This window comes from Haliaeetus leucocephalus, unplaced genomic scaffold, assembly GCF_000737465.1.
Source record: "Haliaeetus leucocephalus isolate CR32 unplaced genomic scaffold, Haliaeetus_leucocephalus-4.0 Scaffold751, whole genome shotgun sequence".
NCBI lineage: Eukaryota > Metazoa > Chordata > Aves > Accipitriformes > Accipitridae > Haliaeetus > Haliaeetus leucocephalus.
Window position 1 is genome coordinate 16,050,855 of NW_010973187.1, and position 17,567 is coordinate 16,068,421.

Sequence of the window (17,567 nt, forward strand, 5' to 3'; positions counted from 1 at the left end):
TACAAAGGAAAATGGTTTATACAGAGGACAGAAACAGGCAGGGAGGGACTCCAGACCTGGCTCTAAAATGTTTGAAGCTATAGGAAATATTTTCCTTAACTTCAGATGGACTGGAAGCCAAGTCACCAGCTAGAAGGATTAGAGATTCCACTGTGGTGGGCGATTTGTTTGCAGTGGCATCATTGCATCATCAGCTTCAATGCTGAATCCAGAGGGATATTGATGACAGCTTGATCAGTCCTTTGAGCTCCTTTCCAGACTGTCTTTACATAGCAACATCAGGCCTAGAAACATGTGGTTTCCGGCACTGCTGATTACCTTTTGTATTTTTTCTGGACAAGCTCTTCATGTATTTCCCTGATAGGCATGAGAGAAGCCTTTAAATGCTGATGAGTCCACCATATTATTTCCTGTATAGCTTTCCCTGGAATTTGAAAGGCTTGGTGGTGGCCAAGAAGGGGCAGAGCTGAGAAGCTGCTGATCTCTCTACTTACAGATATTGCCTTGTATTCCTCCTACGTGTTTTGCATCCAGCTATAGGGTATGTTTGTGTGGACAGAGGCTGCTTTGGGCATCTTCTCTCAGCTGGTCTTACTAACCTGAAGTTTGTCTCCATGTGAACGCAGCTGCATGGCTGCTAAATCAAAGTTGGTCACACTGGGGAGAATTGGACACATCTGCACTCTTCCTGTTGGCTTATCCTCAGTGGTCTGTCTTTCCCATCACCCAGGAACCTTAACCTCTCTTGCTGTGAACTCATCTTGATACCAGCTTTCCTCACTCTGGTTGCCTATATTTATGTAGGATGATGAATGGCAAAGCAATATAATGTTGGTATGTTGCTGGAAAACCAACATGCTTGGGACAAAACTGACTAGCAGGTAGAATCTGCAATGACTAGTCAGGGCTTCTTTTTGTGTCTTATTCATTTGAACATACTAGCTTAAACATTTGTGAATTGCTGGAACTATTCATTGGAGTCTATATATACCAATCAGTATCCTAATTATGAACAGACCGTATGCATCCTTGACATGTTTAGAGGTATTTCAACTTATAAGTAACCTTTTTAACTATATGCCACTTACAGCTTACTGCAAGTCTAGAGGGCTTTAGAAGAACTTCACGAGGTTTTTTGGTATTAGTCAACATTATTCAGTATCCCTTAGTTCAGAGCATGGTTCTCCCAGTCACTGGGAGCTTGCATCCTAATTGTCATGCATGATTTTTAAGCTTAGTTAAGTCTAGATGTGTGTCTCACAGCTTTGCAAGATCTTTTGGGCAAGAGTTTTTTTCATCTCATATTTGCATAGCACCTGGCACCACAGAGATCGGGCCTTGAGACGGGGAAGGACATCGCAATTTTCTTCATAAGCCAAACTGGCAGTGTGGAAATATCTAAAAGATCAGTAAACATCTTAAGAATTAAATTCTTGCCTGATAAAGCAGTGACAGTTGTGCCTACTGGTCTCTTTTGTCTTCTCTTTCTAGACCAAAGAAGCTCTCTTCACAATTCTCCAGGACCTAAGGCCTGAAGACCACTTCAATATCATTGGCTTTTCCAACCGAATAAAGGTGTGGCAGCAGGACCGGCTGGTGCCAGTTACTCCAAATAATATAAGAGATGCCAAAAAATACATTCATAACATGTCGCCTACTGGAGGTACGATCCAGAGATATGAATGGGATTAATTTTGCTATTCAGTTAACTACAACAGAATGGAGAGTGCTGGTCCTGTAGCATATACCAATAAAAAAAGACACTGGAACTTAGGCCATATGACAAGGGGCCCCTTCCCTACCTCCACTCAGGGTTATGTGACAGAAGGATATGTGCCCTTTATCAGTGTATATGATGGGAAAGTGTCTCCAGATCCAGTCATATGACCTGATATACTTATTAAACCCAAGTTGGGCCCATTCTCCCATTTATCTGGTGAGACACTCAGAGTGGGAAAGGTCCCAAGGTTATTTCTTGAGGAGACAGGAAAAAAATACCATATCCTGGTGAAGGACACACAAGGCCAGTACTTGTGCAGTTTTGGAAAGCCTGTGTAAAAGCAGGCACATGGTTTTGTCTGGGCTGGAAACTCCATGGATGGACTACCCAGTGTGGGCTGTGGGATCGCCTTCTGCAAGAGGTCGTTCCTCACCTAGTACTGTCATCTTCTTGTCTCTACCAAGGAGCAGCCAGAATGACACTTAAGAATCTCTTGTCCTTTTTTGTTTGTGCCTTGTTGCCAGGAGTGAAGAGGGGAGAGGTGGAGACCCCAGAACAGTGACAGAGTGCAGGCATGATTTTGAATATAATTCAGTGGTCTTCTGTGAGGCTCTGCACACTAGTATAAAAAAACATTTGTAGGTTTGTAATCAAACATTTGACGTTTGTAATCAAACATACTTTGGCAGCTGTGCCCATCCTAGCCAAGCACTCCCAAGGTAAGCAGAGAGCTGCAAAATGACCTATGCAAATCCTTCCCCCTGCAAGTCGCGACCAGTCATAGCTTGTTGAAGGTCAGACAGGACCTTCCCATGGCTGCCCCAGAGCAGTGACCACTCCTAGCAAAGGAAACTCTCTGATGGAAAAACACAGCAAACAGGATGGTTTGCCGTACTGTTTGTATTGTGAGAGGAAGAGTTTAGGAAGTGGTCAAGGGACCTGCCCAGTTAAACAATTACCAATAGTGGGACTAAACTCAGAGTACAAAGCTTTTTACTCCTGAAGTGCCAGAAGATCTGTGCAGGAACCAGCTGGGTTTGCCCATGAACCTGCCAGAAAACAAAAGTAAAAGGAAATGATTAACTCGGGTTCAAGGGGAAGGTGCAGTGATTCTCCACTACAGGCCAGTGGTACTTTAGTTTTGGCTAACTCTGCATTTTCCCTATAAAGGTGCTGTTGTTGCTTGAGTACCTTCCAGTGATTGTGAATCCACTGAGGATCAGAGATCACATACACGAAGAACATGCTGTGCTTACACCTCTGTCATACTCGCACGCCAAAGAAATAGGAGCAAAATATTGCTGCTAAATATTTGTGCATGTGGCAAAAGACAGTTTTCAGTGCTTGGCAGCTTCTGTGATATGGCTGGGTTTGAAATGACACTATCTGCCACATGGGATGGTTTTCATTTGTTTCTGGGAAAAAATTCCTTCTGAAACTTTGGATCTGGATGGAGACTGAGAGAGTATTAGGATATTTCAGTACAGGGTTTTGGTTCAAAACCATATTGAAAAAAACACAGTCTGGATTTTGAGGACTTTTCAGAAGTCTTAGCCCCTTTCCTGTTCCTTGTCTTGCTGCAGTCACTGGAGCTGTGCACACTAAGTTTCTAGGTACATGATGCATAGTCAGACCTGCTAGCACGTCCTTGCTGATGATCTGCCTAGATATCCCCTTCTGGACCCTGAGGAGGAGTCTGTGGTGTATGGCTTTTAACCCATTTCACCTGCTTTTTTCTGAGAGTTGTTTTTAACCCAGACATACTACTCTTGCAAAGGTTCTACAACCAATCCCTCTTTGCTTTGACTAGCACAAAAAATACATGGAGCAAGGAGATACCTACACTTGTTTTCCTGCTTTCTTTTTTTCTGAACAAGTAGTAGGTTCAAATCCTTTTCATGGCTATTATTCTAAAGTACATCTGTTCCCTCATTTATTTTGTGTTTTGTCCCTCTCTCCCCACTTCAGGCAACTCCATTCTTCACTAGCCAGTTGTTTTGTCAAAACAGGGTCCTCAGCTAACAAAGCCATTTCTCTTCCTTTTAAACTTTGTTAGCCCCTGGGGTTTGAGGGACAAACCCAACCACTTGTTTTCCCATTTGAAGGTTTTTTTCCTCTCTTCAAATTTTGTGCCCTTCAGACAAAATGAGCAGAACTTGTTTTCCCAGTTCAGATACTATCTGAGAGAGTCCCTAATGAAGTTTAACTGTCTTTATATGTACTGGCAGGGCATGGTATGTGCTGTGACTCTGCTTACCACGGCTGACTATCGTACATTGAGACATTTAAGGATATAGCAATTTCACGTAATAAACTGTAATTCATAATTCAGTTCATAAGGCTATAAACACCTATCCCAAACTGGAGCTGAGTAACAGAGTTGAACTGAATTAAAGGGCTAGTGCAACCTCATGTAGAGAAAAGGAACATCCTAGTGAACAGAGGTGCTGTCATCCTACTAAAGGGAGCTTAGGGAAATTATTTGTACCACTCTTAGAAGAAGAAATGAGCTAATCATTTTGGTACCTTCCCAGGGACTAATATTAATGGTGCTCTCCAGACTGGTGCTAAGCTGCTAAATGATTACATTGCTCAGAATGACATAGATGCCAGGAGCGTCTCTTTGATCATCTTCCTCACGGATGGGAGGCCCACAGTTGGGGAAACACAGTCGTCCAAAATCCTCAGCAACACCAAGGATGCCATTCGTGATAAATTCTGCCTCTTCACCATCGGCATTGGCAATGACGTAGACCACAAGCTGCTGGAGAGGATGGCACTGGAGAACTGTGGCATGACAAGGCATTTCCAGGAGGATGATGATGCAGCTAGCCACCTCAAAGGGTTTGTTCTGCTTTTTCTGTACTTATATCTGGATTGGGTCCTGTGGGCAAGGGTTTTGGGAAGCAAAATCCTCTAAGGAGACATCACAAGACATGGGAGTTTCTTTGAGGTTCGACTCTGGTAGAGAGAGGCAGAGTATGATCAGATACTGAGGATGCCTACCCAGAAATTGTCACCTTCCTAGCAGAGCTCCTGAGCTGTACTGGAGCTTCCCAGCCCCTCAGAACAAGGTATTTGTTTCCCTAATTCATACAGTTGTTTTGGGTATGTAAACCTGGAGAGATGGGAGGCATCAATGCCACCTCTCCGCAGGTGGATGGAGGGAGGAAAAGATGCATTGCTCACTTCAAATTGACAACATAAACAGCATGGAGAGACTCAGGAATGGAAGTCCCAGTTTGGGGCAGAAAATGATTTTTTTTTTTTTTTTTTTTTAAAATATAATTTTATGCCCAAACTCCAAAATATTTGACTTTTAAAAATACACCAGGGTCATTCCTGGGATGATCATGTAGTCACTTCATTTCCTTATTCTTTGTGACCCAAACCCCCACCAAGTTTCCTGTAATCCTCATCGTTCAGTAGGACCAGAGATTATGTTCCTCTCCTGTGATCAGGGAGCTGTAGTCTAAGCGGAGACCCTAGTGAGGAACAGCAAAAAGATATCTGAACCGTAGCTCTGTCTAAAATGTCAGGCAGTGTGTCAGTACTTCCAGGCAAAAATGTTTGGCTTTCACTCCCAAAATGTTAGCGCTTTGAACCTCAGAAACCAAAAAGACACAGTCATTGAGCAGAGCCCTCTCGCATAGCTAGTGTCTAATTCATCTGGAGTAATGAGACCATGTACCTTCCACTAGATCTTTTCTTTCTGTAGTGGTTATGCGTGAACAAGAGTGTCTTCCTTTTAAATCGGATCCATCTGCCACTCCACCCATGTAATTTGCTTCTGAGAACATGCATTTTGGATAGTGAGTGGCATTCCCTGGCAAATGAAGGATGTGCTGACTGCTTGGGCCACAGGAACCCAGCACTGCGAGTACTTGTTCAAATACCTTATCTGATAAACAGCTCACTGTTTATCAAGCTCAGTGAGGGCAAATCCATTTGGCATCTGGTGCCAAATTTATACAGAAAGGCACAATCTCTTGCTGGAGGCCAATTCAAATCACTGTTGGAGGGAAAATCTACCTGGGTGTCAATGTAACTTCTCATTTTTGTGGTCAGTGGGTTGTATTTTTGCACAGATACTTCCTTGCATTGTACTATAAGGCAGGTTGTATCCCTCACTCCACTGTTTGTTATAACCCAGGAGTTATTTGACAGAAAGTTCTCGGGTTTAATTCACTCATGTTTTAAAAGGCATCAAGGTCTCTGCATCAAAGACACTGTGTGCTCAGAGAGACTTTAAAATAAAGCCAACCAATTCAGGCTTTGGGTTTCCTTGGAGAGAGAATAAAACAGAAAGTGTGACTCCAGCTTCCAGACAATCTGTTTAAGCAGATGTGAAAAATAAATGCAGCCTGAATTAAAAAATGGCTGAGGCCAGTTCTTTGTTTATTTACCAAATTAGTCTCAAATGACTTGCCAAGAGATGAGGAGTCTGGCATTTAAATAGGAAACATGGCATTCTTGGAGCAGTTTGGGAAGATCCATCAAAAGCACATCGCTGCAGGGAAAAGACAGTACCATAAACTTAGGCCTTGCCCCCTTGTAAAGGCTTTCTGGCCTGTCCAGTGCAAAGTATTCTCAGAAGTATGGTAGGTCACGTTAATGAAGCATTATAGGGTTAAACTCTCTGGTTCCATGGAATTCATTGCTTGCTCCTACAGAAAGTCAGCAATAAGGTAGCAGGGAGTTCTTTTCTGCCAGTCCTCCTATATTTAGTAGTTACGATTCCTCCATTCCTTGGAAATGTCCTCATTTATGGGGGTATAGTGAGATTCCTTCTTGATTTTTCTTTCTCCTCTAACCCGCAGAAAACCATGTTCCTGCCTGTCCCACACTGACCATGCCAAACTGTATTATCTAGGGCTCTTCCAGTGATACAGAAGCTTTGATTCAGATACTCTCTGGCTTTGGAGGGCCCAACATCTTGGTCTTACAGTTTCTGGCTCTGGAATACCATGCATAATACCACTAGAAAACTGCGGGTAACAGCATCTCTTCAAAGTACGTTTTGAAATAACTAGGGTGCTCTCTGTGAGCCTGAGAAACCAAGAATTTACTTTTGATGAACAGGCCCTCTTAAGCAAACTTAAGTGGTCACAAATATTCCCTTGCAGAGCTCTTGAATCATAGTGTAAGGTAAATGACTGCCAGACCATGCTGGGATGCTTCTGAACATACTTAAGAGACTCTGTTTAGATGCCTAAGGAACACTGAAAACTAAAATGAGGCAGTGAATAATTCTGGTTGAAAAGGACCTCTGGAGGTCATGTAATCCAGCCTTCTGCTCAAAGAAGAGCTAACTTCAAATTTAGGTGAGATTTCTCAGGGCCTTGTCCACTCAAGTTTTGAAAATCTCTAGGGGTAGAGATTCCCCCATCTCTCTGGGCCCAGTTACAGTGGAAGTAGTAGTTAAATTTGGGGCCTGGTACCTCTAACAGCTCCTGAATGTCTTAGGAGTGATATTAAATAGTCTGACTGTGTCCTTAGCCATGTATAAGTGCAAGAGTGTGTGCATACACTTGGATGAACAGTGCTAATGGTGAGAAATATGTCTTTGTTTAAGGTTCTATGATGAAATAGGAACACCTCTTCTCTCTGACATCCGTGTTGATTACCCTGAAGACAATGTGGAAGAAGTAACCCAGAACTTCTTCCCTAACTACTTCAATGGCTCTGAAATTATAATAGCTGGCAAACTCATCAACCACACCTCAGATAGTCTCCATGTTGAGGTGACTGCTAGCAACTCCAAGAAGTACATCCTCCTCAAAACAGATGTGGCTATTGACCTGCCAAGCAGGAATGACATCAGAGGTGTCCCTGGCCTGGAAGATGGCAAAGGTGATAATAATTACATTGAGAGGGCATGGAGTTACCTCACCATCAAGGAACTGCTTAACTCCCGGTTGAAGACTGATGACAATCAGGAAAAAGACTATTTGATGGAGAAAGCCAAGTCAATGGCTCTGACTTACAATTTTGTTACTCCCTTCACCGTTCTGAAGATGAGAGAGGCTGGGCTCCATTCAGAACCACCTCAAGAGGAGTTTATCAGCCCTTCTACTGATGGCATTGGTGAGAAGTTGCAGAGCTTGCAGGGACACAAGGCACCACCAGGTACGAGGGAAAAAATAACGATGTGCTGGTAAGAAATCTTTTTGCATAGGTAATGTCTCATGGCTGACTTTGGCAACAGGGATGATCTAGCCAATGAAGCGAGGGGTGGTAAAGAGAAAGCTGAGATTTTCATATTGCTTTTGCTAATTGTGGGCTGGGTGACCTTGAGCAAACCTTTTAGGCACCTGACTCACCCCTGGAAGCATTTACTACTCTGTTGAAATTATTGAAGAAAAAAAGGTATTCTAAATGAAGCTTAAAGTAGCTGCAGGAATATGTGCCATAATCTTGCTGAATAATATTTTGGGAACATTATTATACTATGGCTCTTTCTGCTGCTCAATAAGGAATTGTAACAGCCTTCCTTCCCCAATTCTAGGTATACGCAGACAGCAAGATAAACAAAGAATTAAAATCTCCAAAACTTCAGGTCGGTGCCTGTTTTCATGCCTTTAATAATTGAAAATAATAGTGGTTGATTTGTGGAAACCTCAGCTGCATGCTACTGTAGTATAACCATCCTGACAGAACGCCAAAATCCTTTTTACTAGACCTGCAGAGTAGGGAGGAAAATGAAAACAAAACCAAAATACACAGAGGATCAGTAATGAGAAGAAATGCGAGGAAACATAGCAAGGCAGATTATCTACAACACTTGATCCTCATGTTAGAGACTTCTGTAGATTAGGGGAGAACAGGAAGCACATTCTCTCTGTACTAGAACTAGTCAAAAAAACTTATTATAAAGTAATGTTGCTGAAACATAAAATGTGTTGTCAAAGGAAAAAAAGAAAATTCTGTAGTGTTTTGCTATTTCCCTGTTGGTTCCGCACCTCTATTTAACATCCTTTTCATACATTAAACACTGAAGAATAAGCCCAGATCAAGAATTTAGACTTGAATTTCCTGGGATAAGGTCAAATTTACCTTAGAAACTAGGGGTTTGGCTTGTCTTATTATTAACAACTATCTGGTAGTTGATGACAGGTCAAGGATTGTTGAAAAATTAAGGTTGTGGGATTGTTTAAAATCTGCTGTTGACTGCTCCAATCTGACATTGAGGACCAGGAAGGCGTGCCCATGCAGCAGTCCTTGGTTAGAGGATACATTTTTGTGTGCTGTGGGGGATGTAGCCTCCCAACGCAGTATGGAGAAGAGGAGTATAAAACACCTGCATGACAATTCCCATAAATCACTGAAACGATATTTCAGGAAGAAGATATCCTGATTTTCACCTGGACTGCTTTGGATTTTGAATTTTTCATTGAAAAGCCAACCTCTTCTGTGAGGAAAAACAAAATAAAATAATCTTTGTGAAAAACAAAGCAAAACTTGGCATTTCCTGGCAAACTCCATCCAAACCTCTAAAAACAACAAACCAGGAGGTCTTAATAAAAACAGGGACAAACACACTTTGAAAAGCAGTTTTGTTACATTCCTGGACACTGCAGTTTTGTGTCTCTCACATTTGTCTCTTTTTCCGTGTTTTCTCAGCGGATGGAGACCCTCACTTTGTCATTGATTTTCCCTCCAGCAAGTTCTCTGTCTGCTTCAATATTGATGGAGAACCAGGGGACATTCTCCGACTGGTCTCTGATCATAAGGAATCTGGTAAGCAGCCAAGCAAAGCCGTTGTTTGTGGAGGAAAGCTGAAGCGCAAGGCCAGCTCTCTAGCACTAAGACTAAGCACCAAGGTGCTTCATAGGCAAGGAAGTGGCAGGAGATTAGAAAAAGTTGCTTTTCTGGCCAGGCAATGGAAAATTGGTGCACACCAGTTTTCTGGCTCTAATCATCTGTATTAGAAGGGGAAGTAAACTGTTTTCTTGCCCTTACTGACCTCCAACTTTATCATAGCTTATGGGTAAATTCACAGCAAGCCTAAGCAAGGAGGAGGCCTGACCACTGTTACATAAACAATTTATCTACAGAGGTGTTTGTCAACAGCGTAGGGAGTTCAATAGAGAGAACTGGCCTTTATGTATATCCAAACTTTCCTAGTTCAGGTCTCCATTGACTGGAATAAAGGCAGCAGCAAGATTGGAGAGCTCAGTTCCCGATCATTAGACCCAGTATGGTCTGGGAGTTGCACTTGACCAGTGCTACAACAGCCACAGCTGAACAAACACCAGGCATTTTGCATGCTGTGTGTAGTGCTTGCAAAAGCCATGCAGCCACCTCTGTGCCAAGAGATTACACAGGGGATTCAGCTTTCTGGTGCAGTGACAGTGCATTTCTCTGATGTGCAACTTCATCAGCCCTCTAGTTACAAAGTCACAACATGCAAATAAGAGATTTGGACTCACCAAAATTGCTCTGTTATTGGAACTTCACTCTTTACTTACAGTATTGTTTGCTTCAGGACAGAGTGAAGTATCCAAACAGGCTAACCAAGGACTGTGGCTGTGTCAGTGGAGAGACTACCAAACTGGTTACTGAGTCATGAGAACCTTGAGAAAACCCACACAATTCAGGACCTGCTTTACCCAACCCGGTCTGTTCCTCAGGGGCCCAAACTGTGGTTTGATCCGATCTGGAATTCTAAGCAGGGCAGCTAATAAGGAGATTATGTCCTGGGCAGGGAAATGGTGGGAGGAAGGGGTGTTGAAACCAGAGACAATGCACAGACTTGTTTTACAAAGAAGATAAACAACCCCACAGTAAAGTTATAAGAATTCTGTTCTGTGTGGCAGTGGTCTAGCCTCCATATTTCTGAGTTCATGCCTGCCTTAGTGAATAAGATCCAGCTCCTGGCAATGTTTCCCTTAGAGTTCTTTTACAGACTCTGTTTGTGCTACTGCTTGAATGATTCTGTGGCTCAAATGCAGAATGGGTTTGAGGAAAACAGACTCTGTAGCACTAGCAAATTGAGTCTATGAAGACAGAAATGAGAGATTCCCCCCAGGAGTGATGGGACCTGGAGATATTTCATCTCAGTGTTGATGGCTTGGGTCTAGCTTGGGTTAGCAACAAGCTTCCTCCTCTATTGTTATGGTCTAGTAGCTGTTCAGAGGCCTGTGGGAAGTGAGACACCGTCTTATACACAGCAAGTCACAAAAATCATTAAAATTATTTGTAATTTTACTATGGATATCTAAGCTTTATTTGACTCAGTGGGATCTGTACCTTAGACTACTCAAAAGTGGTTGTTTTGGGGGAAAACTCAGGGAAGTGGGAAAGGCAGCACTGATGAAGCTGGAAATAACCCAGTGGGAGTGAAGGGTTCAGGGTCCTCTTCTGCAGTGACACAAAGAGAACCTGAATTTCTTATGCTGCCACCCAAAGAAGTTCAGCACTTCACCTCAGACTGTAGCAGGTCAGGCTATTCCCTCTACAGGTCCTGCTCAGTCTTTAGCGTGTTGACCAAGGTAGTAACCCTTACTCTGTGGCTTCCCAGGCTGATTCTCTTCTTAGGATTCAGGTGGAGAGGGACATCAAACCACAGCTGTCTACTACCCTAAGATTCTCTGAGACAGCAGTATTCAGATATGCCCAGGTCCTCTTCCTAGAATTTTAGTCCCTATGCCAGTTGGTGATATGAGGAAAAGCAGGCCTGCCAGCAGCTTTTCTTAGTCCTCCAAGATCTGGTGTGTTTGCCGGGTTTGAGTTACGCATCAACAAATAGGTGGTCTAGGTAAATCATACCATGATTGGTCAGGCTATAGCAGTTAGGAAGACAAAATATTTGTCTTATGTGACTCAAAATCCCTGCACATCATCTCGATCATAAGTAGGTCTAAGGTTGGATGGAGCTTAGGAAGTGCTGTGCTGAGGAGCAGCTGGTCCTATCCTGTAGCACTGCGTACACAATGTTAGCACTAATGGGACTGAGGGCACCTGTCTCCAGGGAAGGCTAGTATTTCTGAGCTTGGGTAAATTTAGGTACTCTGTATAAGGTAATCATTTTATAACAGACTGGTTATACTGTTCTGAATACTGGTAGGTGAAATAATAGAGCATGAGGTGGTGAATCTGCATGTCCTCAGTTGCAAGGCTTATATCGTTGAGGCATTAGACCTATTCTTGGTTCCAGCTTTTATTTATTGATTATCTTCCTGCAAGGTGTAACCGTGAATGGGCAATTAATTGGAGCTCCTGCACCACCCAATGGCCACAAGAAGCATCGGACTTACTTCAGCACCATCACTATCCTCAGCAATAAGCCAGAGAGATCTTACCTAGAGATCACACCCAGAAGAGTCATTCTGGATGATGGGGAAAGACTTCTTCTGTCCTGTGATCGGAGTGCTGTTGTGCGAAGCAGCAGCCTCGAGGTGTCCATCTCTGCCAACTCCAACGTCACTGTGACGATACGAGACACAATCAGCTTTGTCATCCTCATCCACCATTACAAGAAGCCAGCCCCATATCAGAGGAATCACCTGGGGTTCTACATCTCCAACAGTAAAGGCCTCTCTTCTGACTCCCATGGGCTACTGGGTAGGTAACAGGTTCTCAGGTTCAGAGCTATAAACCAGACAAAAATGATCCTTCCAAAGAGTTTTAAAGGACAGAGACAGGAACTAATGAACAAGGCAGGTGGGGTTTAAGTTCCCAGGTGAGACTTTTACATCCACTCTCAAACAACTTCTCTATTGCTAGCATCCCCAACTGCTCTTCCATCTTTTTCTGTATGAACTATCTCCCACTATCCTAGCTATGTGGTTGTGCCTGTTTTTCACATTTCCATTCTTTTTATGATTGTTTAATACAGTCTTTATTAGAATACACATGCTTGATGCTCCCAATACAGAAACAGAATCCAAATATTGCACAAGAACCCTGAGTAAGATACCAATAAGAGATTCTCTAACAGCAGACCTAATTCAGAATAGCCCAGCTGCTAATGTGCTCTCAGGGACATAGCAAAGTAGACTCCAAATCTCTCCAGGCAGAGAGGACAGTCAGCTGAGGTCTTGCAGATTCTGAAAGAGCTCTAGTCATAAAACTAGCACATTGCTGGGGATCATTGGCTTAGCCTTCAAGTACTGCACTTGCACATGTCCAGAGGGTCTGTTTTTGCAGGACTGAGCTGTTTACACCTGAACCTGATTGAGATCAAGAAACACTGGTACTTTTTGTGGGCCCTTTCTTTCAAACATGAAGTGAAGAGCCATCCCCACATTTTGAGAGCAACTAGGTGGTTTTAGGTAGGCTCAGAGAATGTCTAGATGGTTGGGTTCTTTCAGCCAATGAGAAGTAGTGATGCTTATGGCCATGTACAAGTGCAGAACTCTAAGACAGAAGCCGTAGCTTCTGTGACATTCAGGCACCCCCAGGTTAAGCAGGAGGTGATCCCTCAGGAGTGGGGTTTTGGATTCAGGCTACTTGAATAAACAAACCTCTAAATCCATGCTTAGGTTTGGCCTAAAAGAGCTTGCTCCCAAGAAGGCAAGGGAAGAGAACTTGGAACTTCAGGCCTAGATCTTCTTTTTGCTTGCTGATGGGCATTGTATGGGTTATTATCCTCTAGTAACCGTGGCCGATAGAAGGGAACTTAATACTAGCAGCTCAAAAAGCTCTTTAGCTCATCCAATGTATCTTGATGAGTGAAAAAAAAGAAATAGGGTTTTATTCTATTCTCTGTTTGTGAGATTTAGAAAAGAATTGCAGGATCTAGATTCATTCTGCTATTGCAGAGAGGCCCGTTATAACCCCATATGCTAAGAATCCTCAAAATATGGCCTATTAAAGAAAAAAAAAACCCCAACCAAACAACAAAAAACAACTTACAAACAGGCACAAAACAGCCAGTCATGGACTCTATTTTATCTTGCCTTGCAGGTCAGTTCTTGAACCACGAAGTTAAACTTCTTCAGGAATCTCTAAACACAAGTCATCAGCAGGTCGGTCAGAACCAAACTGAAGCATTAAAGCCAAGCCCTACAACTAACCTGAAAGTGAAAGGACGGCTCGTTCCTGTTGTGTGGAAGCAGAGGAGGATCTACAATGGCCAGCAGGAAGTTGACTGCTGGTTTGCCAAAAACAATGCGGACAAACTGATCGATGGGAGTTATAAAGACTATTTGGCTTCTCATCCTTTCGACACAGGGACCAGCTTTGGGACAGTTAACAGCCTTTAAGGCTGATCATAGCAATGCATTACAGCAGCATGTGTGACAGTGGTTCCCTTCTGAAGCCTCTAGAGCTAGGCAACTTATGAATATTTCTTTACTTTTTGGTGCCAAAGAAACCAAGGCTTTTTGCCCTTGGAAATCAGCTGTCTCTCTTTCATGCTAGATGAACATTGTTCATCAAATTCCTGAAGACAAGGAGGTTGGGGGGGAAGGGTTGAGGACGTGGCTAAAGGTGTGATCAGTGCTCTCCCAGTGGGAAGGGAGGGAGAAATGGGCCAGCTCTCATATTGAACAGTGCAGAGAGCTGCTGGCCTTAAAATAAACCCATGCAGGGATCTGTGCAATACCCCCAGGGGCTGAGTCATTACCCAGTGAGAGGCAGAGATCATACAGCACAGTGCCTATCTTGAGAGACAACACTGGGTGATATGCCTTGCAAAGTGACTTGGAGCACCTGTTCCAGCCATGGTCCCTGGGGGAAGAAGAGGGAGAGAGAGGAGAGGTGGGTGGATATGCATCTGCAGTGGCCCATTAGCATCAAAGAGGTAACCAATCAAAACCTTGAATCAACAGGCCACGAGAAGGTATTGCTTTCTTGGTTATTGGGATGGGGTCTGGATTTGCCACTAAGCATGATGTTCCCTGAACCACTGCGGACCCTTAAAACAGTGGTGAAAACCTTCATGTGGTTTATTACTGTCTCTGTGCACAGGCTGCATGCTTAAAAAGCACCTCTGGTCTTCAGCAGCAACAGCAGTGGTGCAGGCTCCCACGCCATGAAGCATCTCATTTAAATAACTTTGCAGGTTTAGTGATTTCTCAAGTCTTGACTCCCTCGGGGAGAAACAAAGTTTCACTGTGAGCTTCCAACAGACCTGTAACCTCCTTGAACAGAGCATCACTTCTGCTTAGCAGAGATTTAAATTCTCTGAAGGATGATGAACCAGCACCCATGACAGCTTATGACCCTACAAAGCAGCCTCTTGAATATAGACTAGACATTTCTAGCTGCTTTTCTAATCAGGGAGGAAGTCTTTATTTACTCCAAATTGTCAAAAATTTTTCATCCCAATTTCCCCTGGCTCCCTTTCTTTACACTGCAGGAATTTGTACACAGCAGGAATTTGGCAGCAGGAGGTTACAGAAGGGTCTGCCAGCCACCCCCACTGCAGGTGGTGCTGCTCTGCAAAGAAACCTCCAAACCCAAACTGCAAGGCTGTGGTCTATTTTAAAGTGAGGCATCAATGAATAATGCTATAGATCAGCCACAGGGGAGTTTGCGTAGTAGAGAACTTGGCCAAAGAGGACTTTGACAACCACAAAGACATTTACATGGCAAGGCCAAATTGAGCTCATGTATACTCTGCCTTTCCAGAACTGAAAGGAAGGAGGGTGGGTGTGGAAGCATCTCCAGGAGCTAAATGATATCCATGTGTTAGGAGAAAACAGATTTGCTAGAGACCTACAGAAATAGGTTCAATCTTGACTGATTTTTTTGCATATTTAAAAATTAAATCATTGTTGCTGTAGGACCTCCAGCTGCTGGGGGTGGAGTGGTGGTTTTCCAGTTGCTTGATCATCTAGTTTATTGCTAGCACTGTGGCAGCAGAGCAGGTAGCAAGCATAGTTGCTTATTCACACCATGTGCTGTAGGGAAGAAGGAAACAGCAAAAAGCAACCAGCTAGATTTAATTGCACTCTGGAAGATCCCTACAGAGACTTCAGTGCAAGACTCATGCCAAGCCTCATGCTTTGGAACAAAACATAAAGAAAAAACTACTGCTTTGGGCCCAGTATCTTGAGAAATAGCTCTCCTGCAAGGGACAGCTAGAGGCAAGACCTTCAGCACAGTCCTGAGCATGCAATAACCAGAGAGGTTAATGCTCTGCAGCATGCTTATGGGCTAGAAATGAGATGAAAAGAGCACCTGTGAAGTTTAATTCTGCACCTAAGACAACAGTGGGAAGATCACTCAGCCCATTTCCAAATAACCCACCATTTCACTAGCACAGGGTGAACAGGATAGTGGCAGTGAACTAGGCAGGTCGGGGTTCGGCAGGTATGTTCTTCATACTGTCCTTATGGAAAAGAGATTTCTTTGAAATCTTCACTCTCCTCCCACGTTTTGCTGTTCAAATGTATTGCTAAGGGGAGTGATTGGCTTCAGCTCTCCTCTTGTCTCATCTCTCCTGTATATAGATATGTGTGTGTATATATATATATATGTGCACACATACTGCTAATGCTTCAGGTGCATCATTATTCCTCTTCCCTCTCCTCCAGCCAAGGAAACATATTTCTTTCAGGGCCTGAAAAGAACAATGATCAAGTCCAACTTCCCAGCCATATGAAGCACCTGGAGCAATATACTCAAGTTCTCATTAAGGCTCCAGTTATCCATTTCACAATAAATATTTTACAGTGAACACTGTAGTGAAACTTTCATTTGGCAAAGATAAAACGAGCTTTGAAGCTAAGGTTATGTATGTTTTATGCTGCTGGACAAGCTCATGTTACCAGATGGCTGAAAGAACCACTCACAATTTAACAGTAGGTTGGGAACCAAAGTAATTTCAGCAGAAAATTAAAGGTAAGTGATGTTCTTCAGGCTCTATACACTTGGTAGGAAGCAAGAAATGTGTTAGGTGAACAGACCCTAGGGTTCTAGTCCTACATTAAACTGAGAATTTAACCACATAGAGAAGACTGATCCAGCCTTTCAGTAGCATAGGACATGGAAAACCAGAGTTTGTGCTCCTGCTGCCCCAAAAGCAGTAAGAACAAAAGCAGGTCATGGACTGTAAACTTCAGCATTTCCCATCTATAACGGGGGCATCACAACACTTCCCTATCTCAGAAGGAAAATATGTCTAGGTTTGGTCCTCATAGCCCTTTGATGTAGCACAGAGGCACACATTTGTTCTCATCTCCAAGAGCATCATGGAGCACTTGGTTGTGCAGTGATACAGTTAAAGATTGCAAGCTGCTCAGATAGCTCAGGAATGAGGACTGAGCAATCACTTTGGAGTGCAATGGAAAAAAATCGCACACCACCATTTCAGACAAGGGAACAGGACTCCTGAATTTAGGGTTGCTGAAACAGCACTGGCTACACAGTGCTCAAGAGGGACAACCTTCTCCAACATCATACTTGCCCTGCTATTGCCTATTGTAAGCCTTCTCAGCCAGCCTCAACAAAAGGCTAAGTTGAAGATTACGTCACTCACCTTCCATTTTAGGACAAGGACTTTGCTGTGGCTGAATTTGCACTCCTCACATACTGCAGCATTGCACTGTGCAGCCCTATAGCAAGAACAAAACCCAAAACACTAGTATACCTCAAAATAGGGAGCAAGTTTCCAACAGGGAAGCTGCTTTTATCTATTTTCAGTCAAGACCTTCAACAGCACAGGAGTTATTCCAGCCCTTACCAGCACAGAACTCAGCAAGACAAGCAAAAGCTGCATTGTGAAACTGATTTCACTAAGCAATACAAATGATCTATTCAGAGAGCTGTGTGCCATGTGTTCCAAAAGCCATTTGATGTGCCAGCAGAAGTAGGATTTTGACCCTTCATTAAGTAAGGAAGAAACAAAAAAGGACTTAATTTCCAGAAATACAGTATAAGGCTGCACAGCTGCAAG

General features: G+C 43.3%; 1 protein-coding gene across 1 annotated transcript in view; it reads left to right on the forward strand.

Annotated features, from left to right (window-relative positions):
- The window catches only part of ITIH5 (inter-alpha-trypsin inhibitor heavy chain family, member 5), a 46,972-nt gene extending 32,860 nt beyond the window's left edge, over positions 1-14,112 (forward strand). Inside the window, exons 8-14 of the mRNA XM_010581009.1 lie at positions 1,492-1,663; positions 4,255-4,564; positions 7,296-7,849; positions 8,229-8,279; positions 9,344-9,460; positions 11,909-12,286; positions 13,631-14,112. Coding sequence (XP_010579311.1) covers positions 1,492-1,663; positions 4,255-4,564; positions 7,296-7,849; positions 8,229-8,279; positions 9,344-9,460; positions 11,909-12,286; positions 13,631-13,929 — 1,881 coding nt within the window. The 3' untranslated portion in view covers positions 13,930-14,112. The remainder of the gene's footprint in view (positions 1-1,491; positions 1,664-4,254; positions 4,565-7,295; positions 7,850-8,228; positions 8,280-9,343; positions 9,461-11,908; positions 12,287-13,630) is intronic.
- The last annotated feature ends 3,455 nt before the right edge of the window (positions 14,113-17,567 follow it).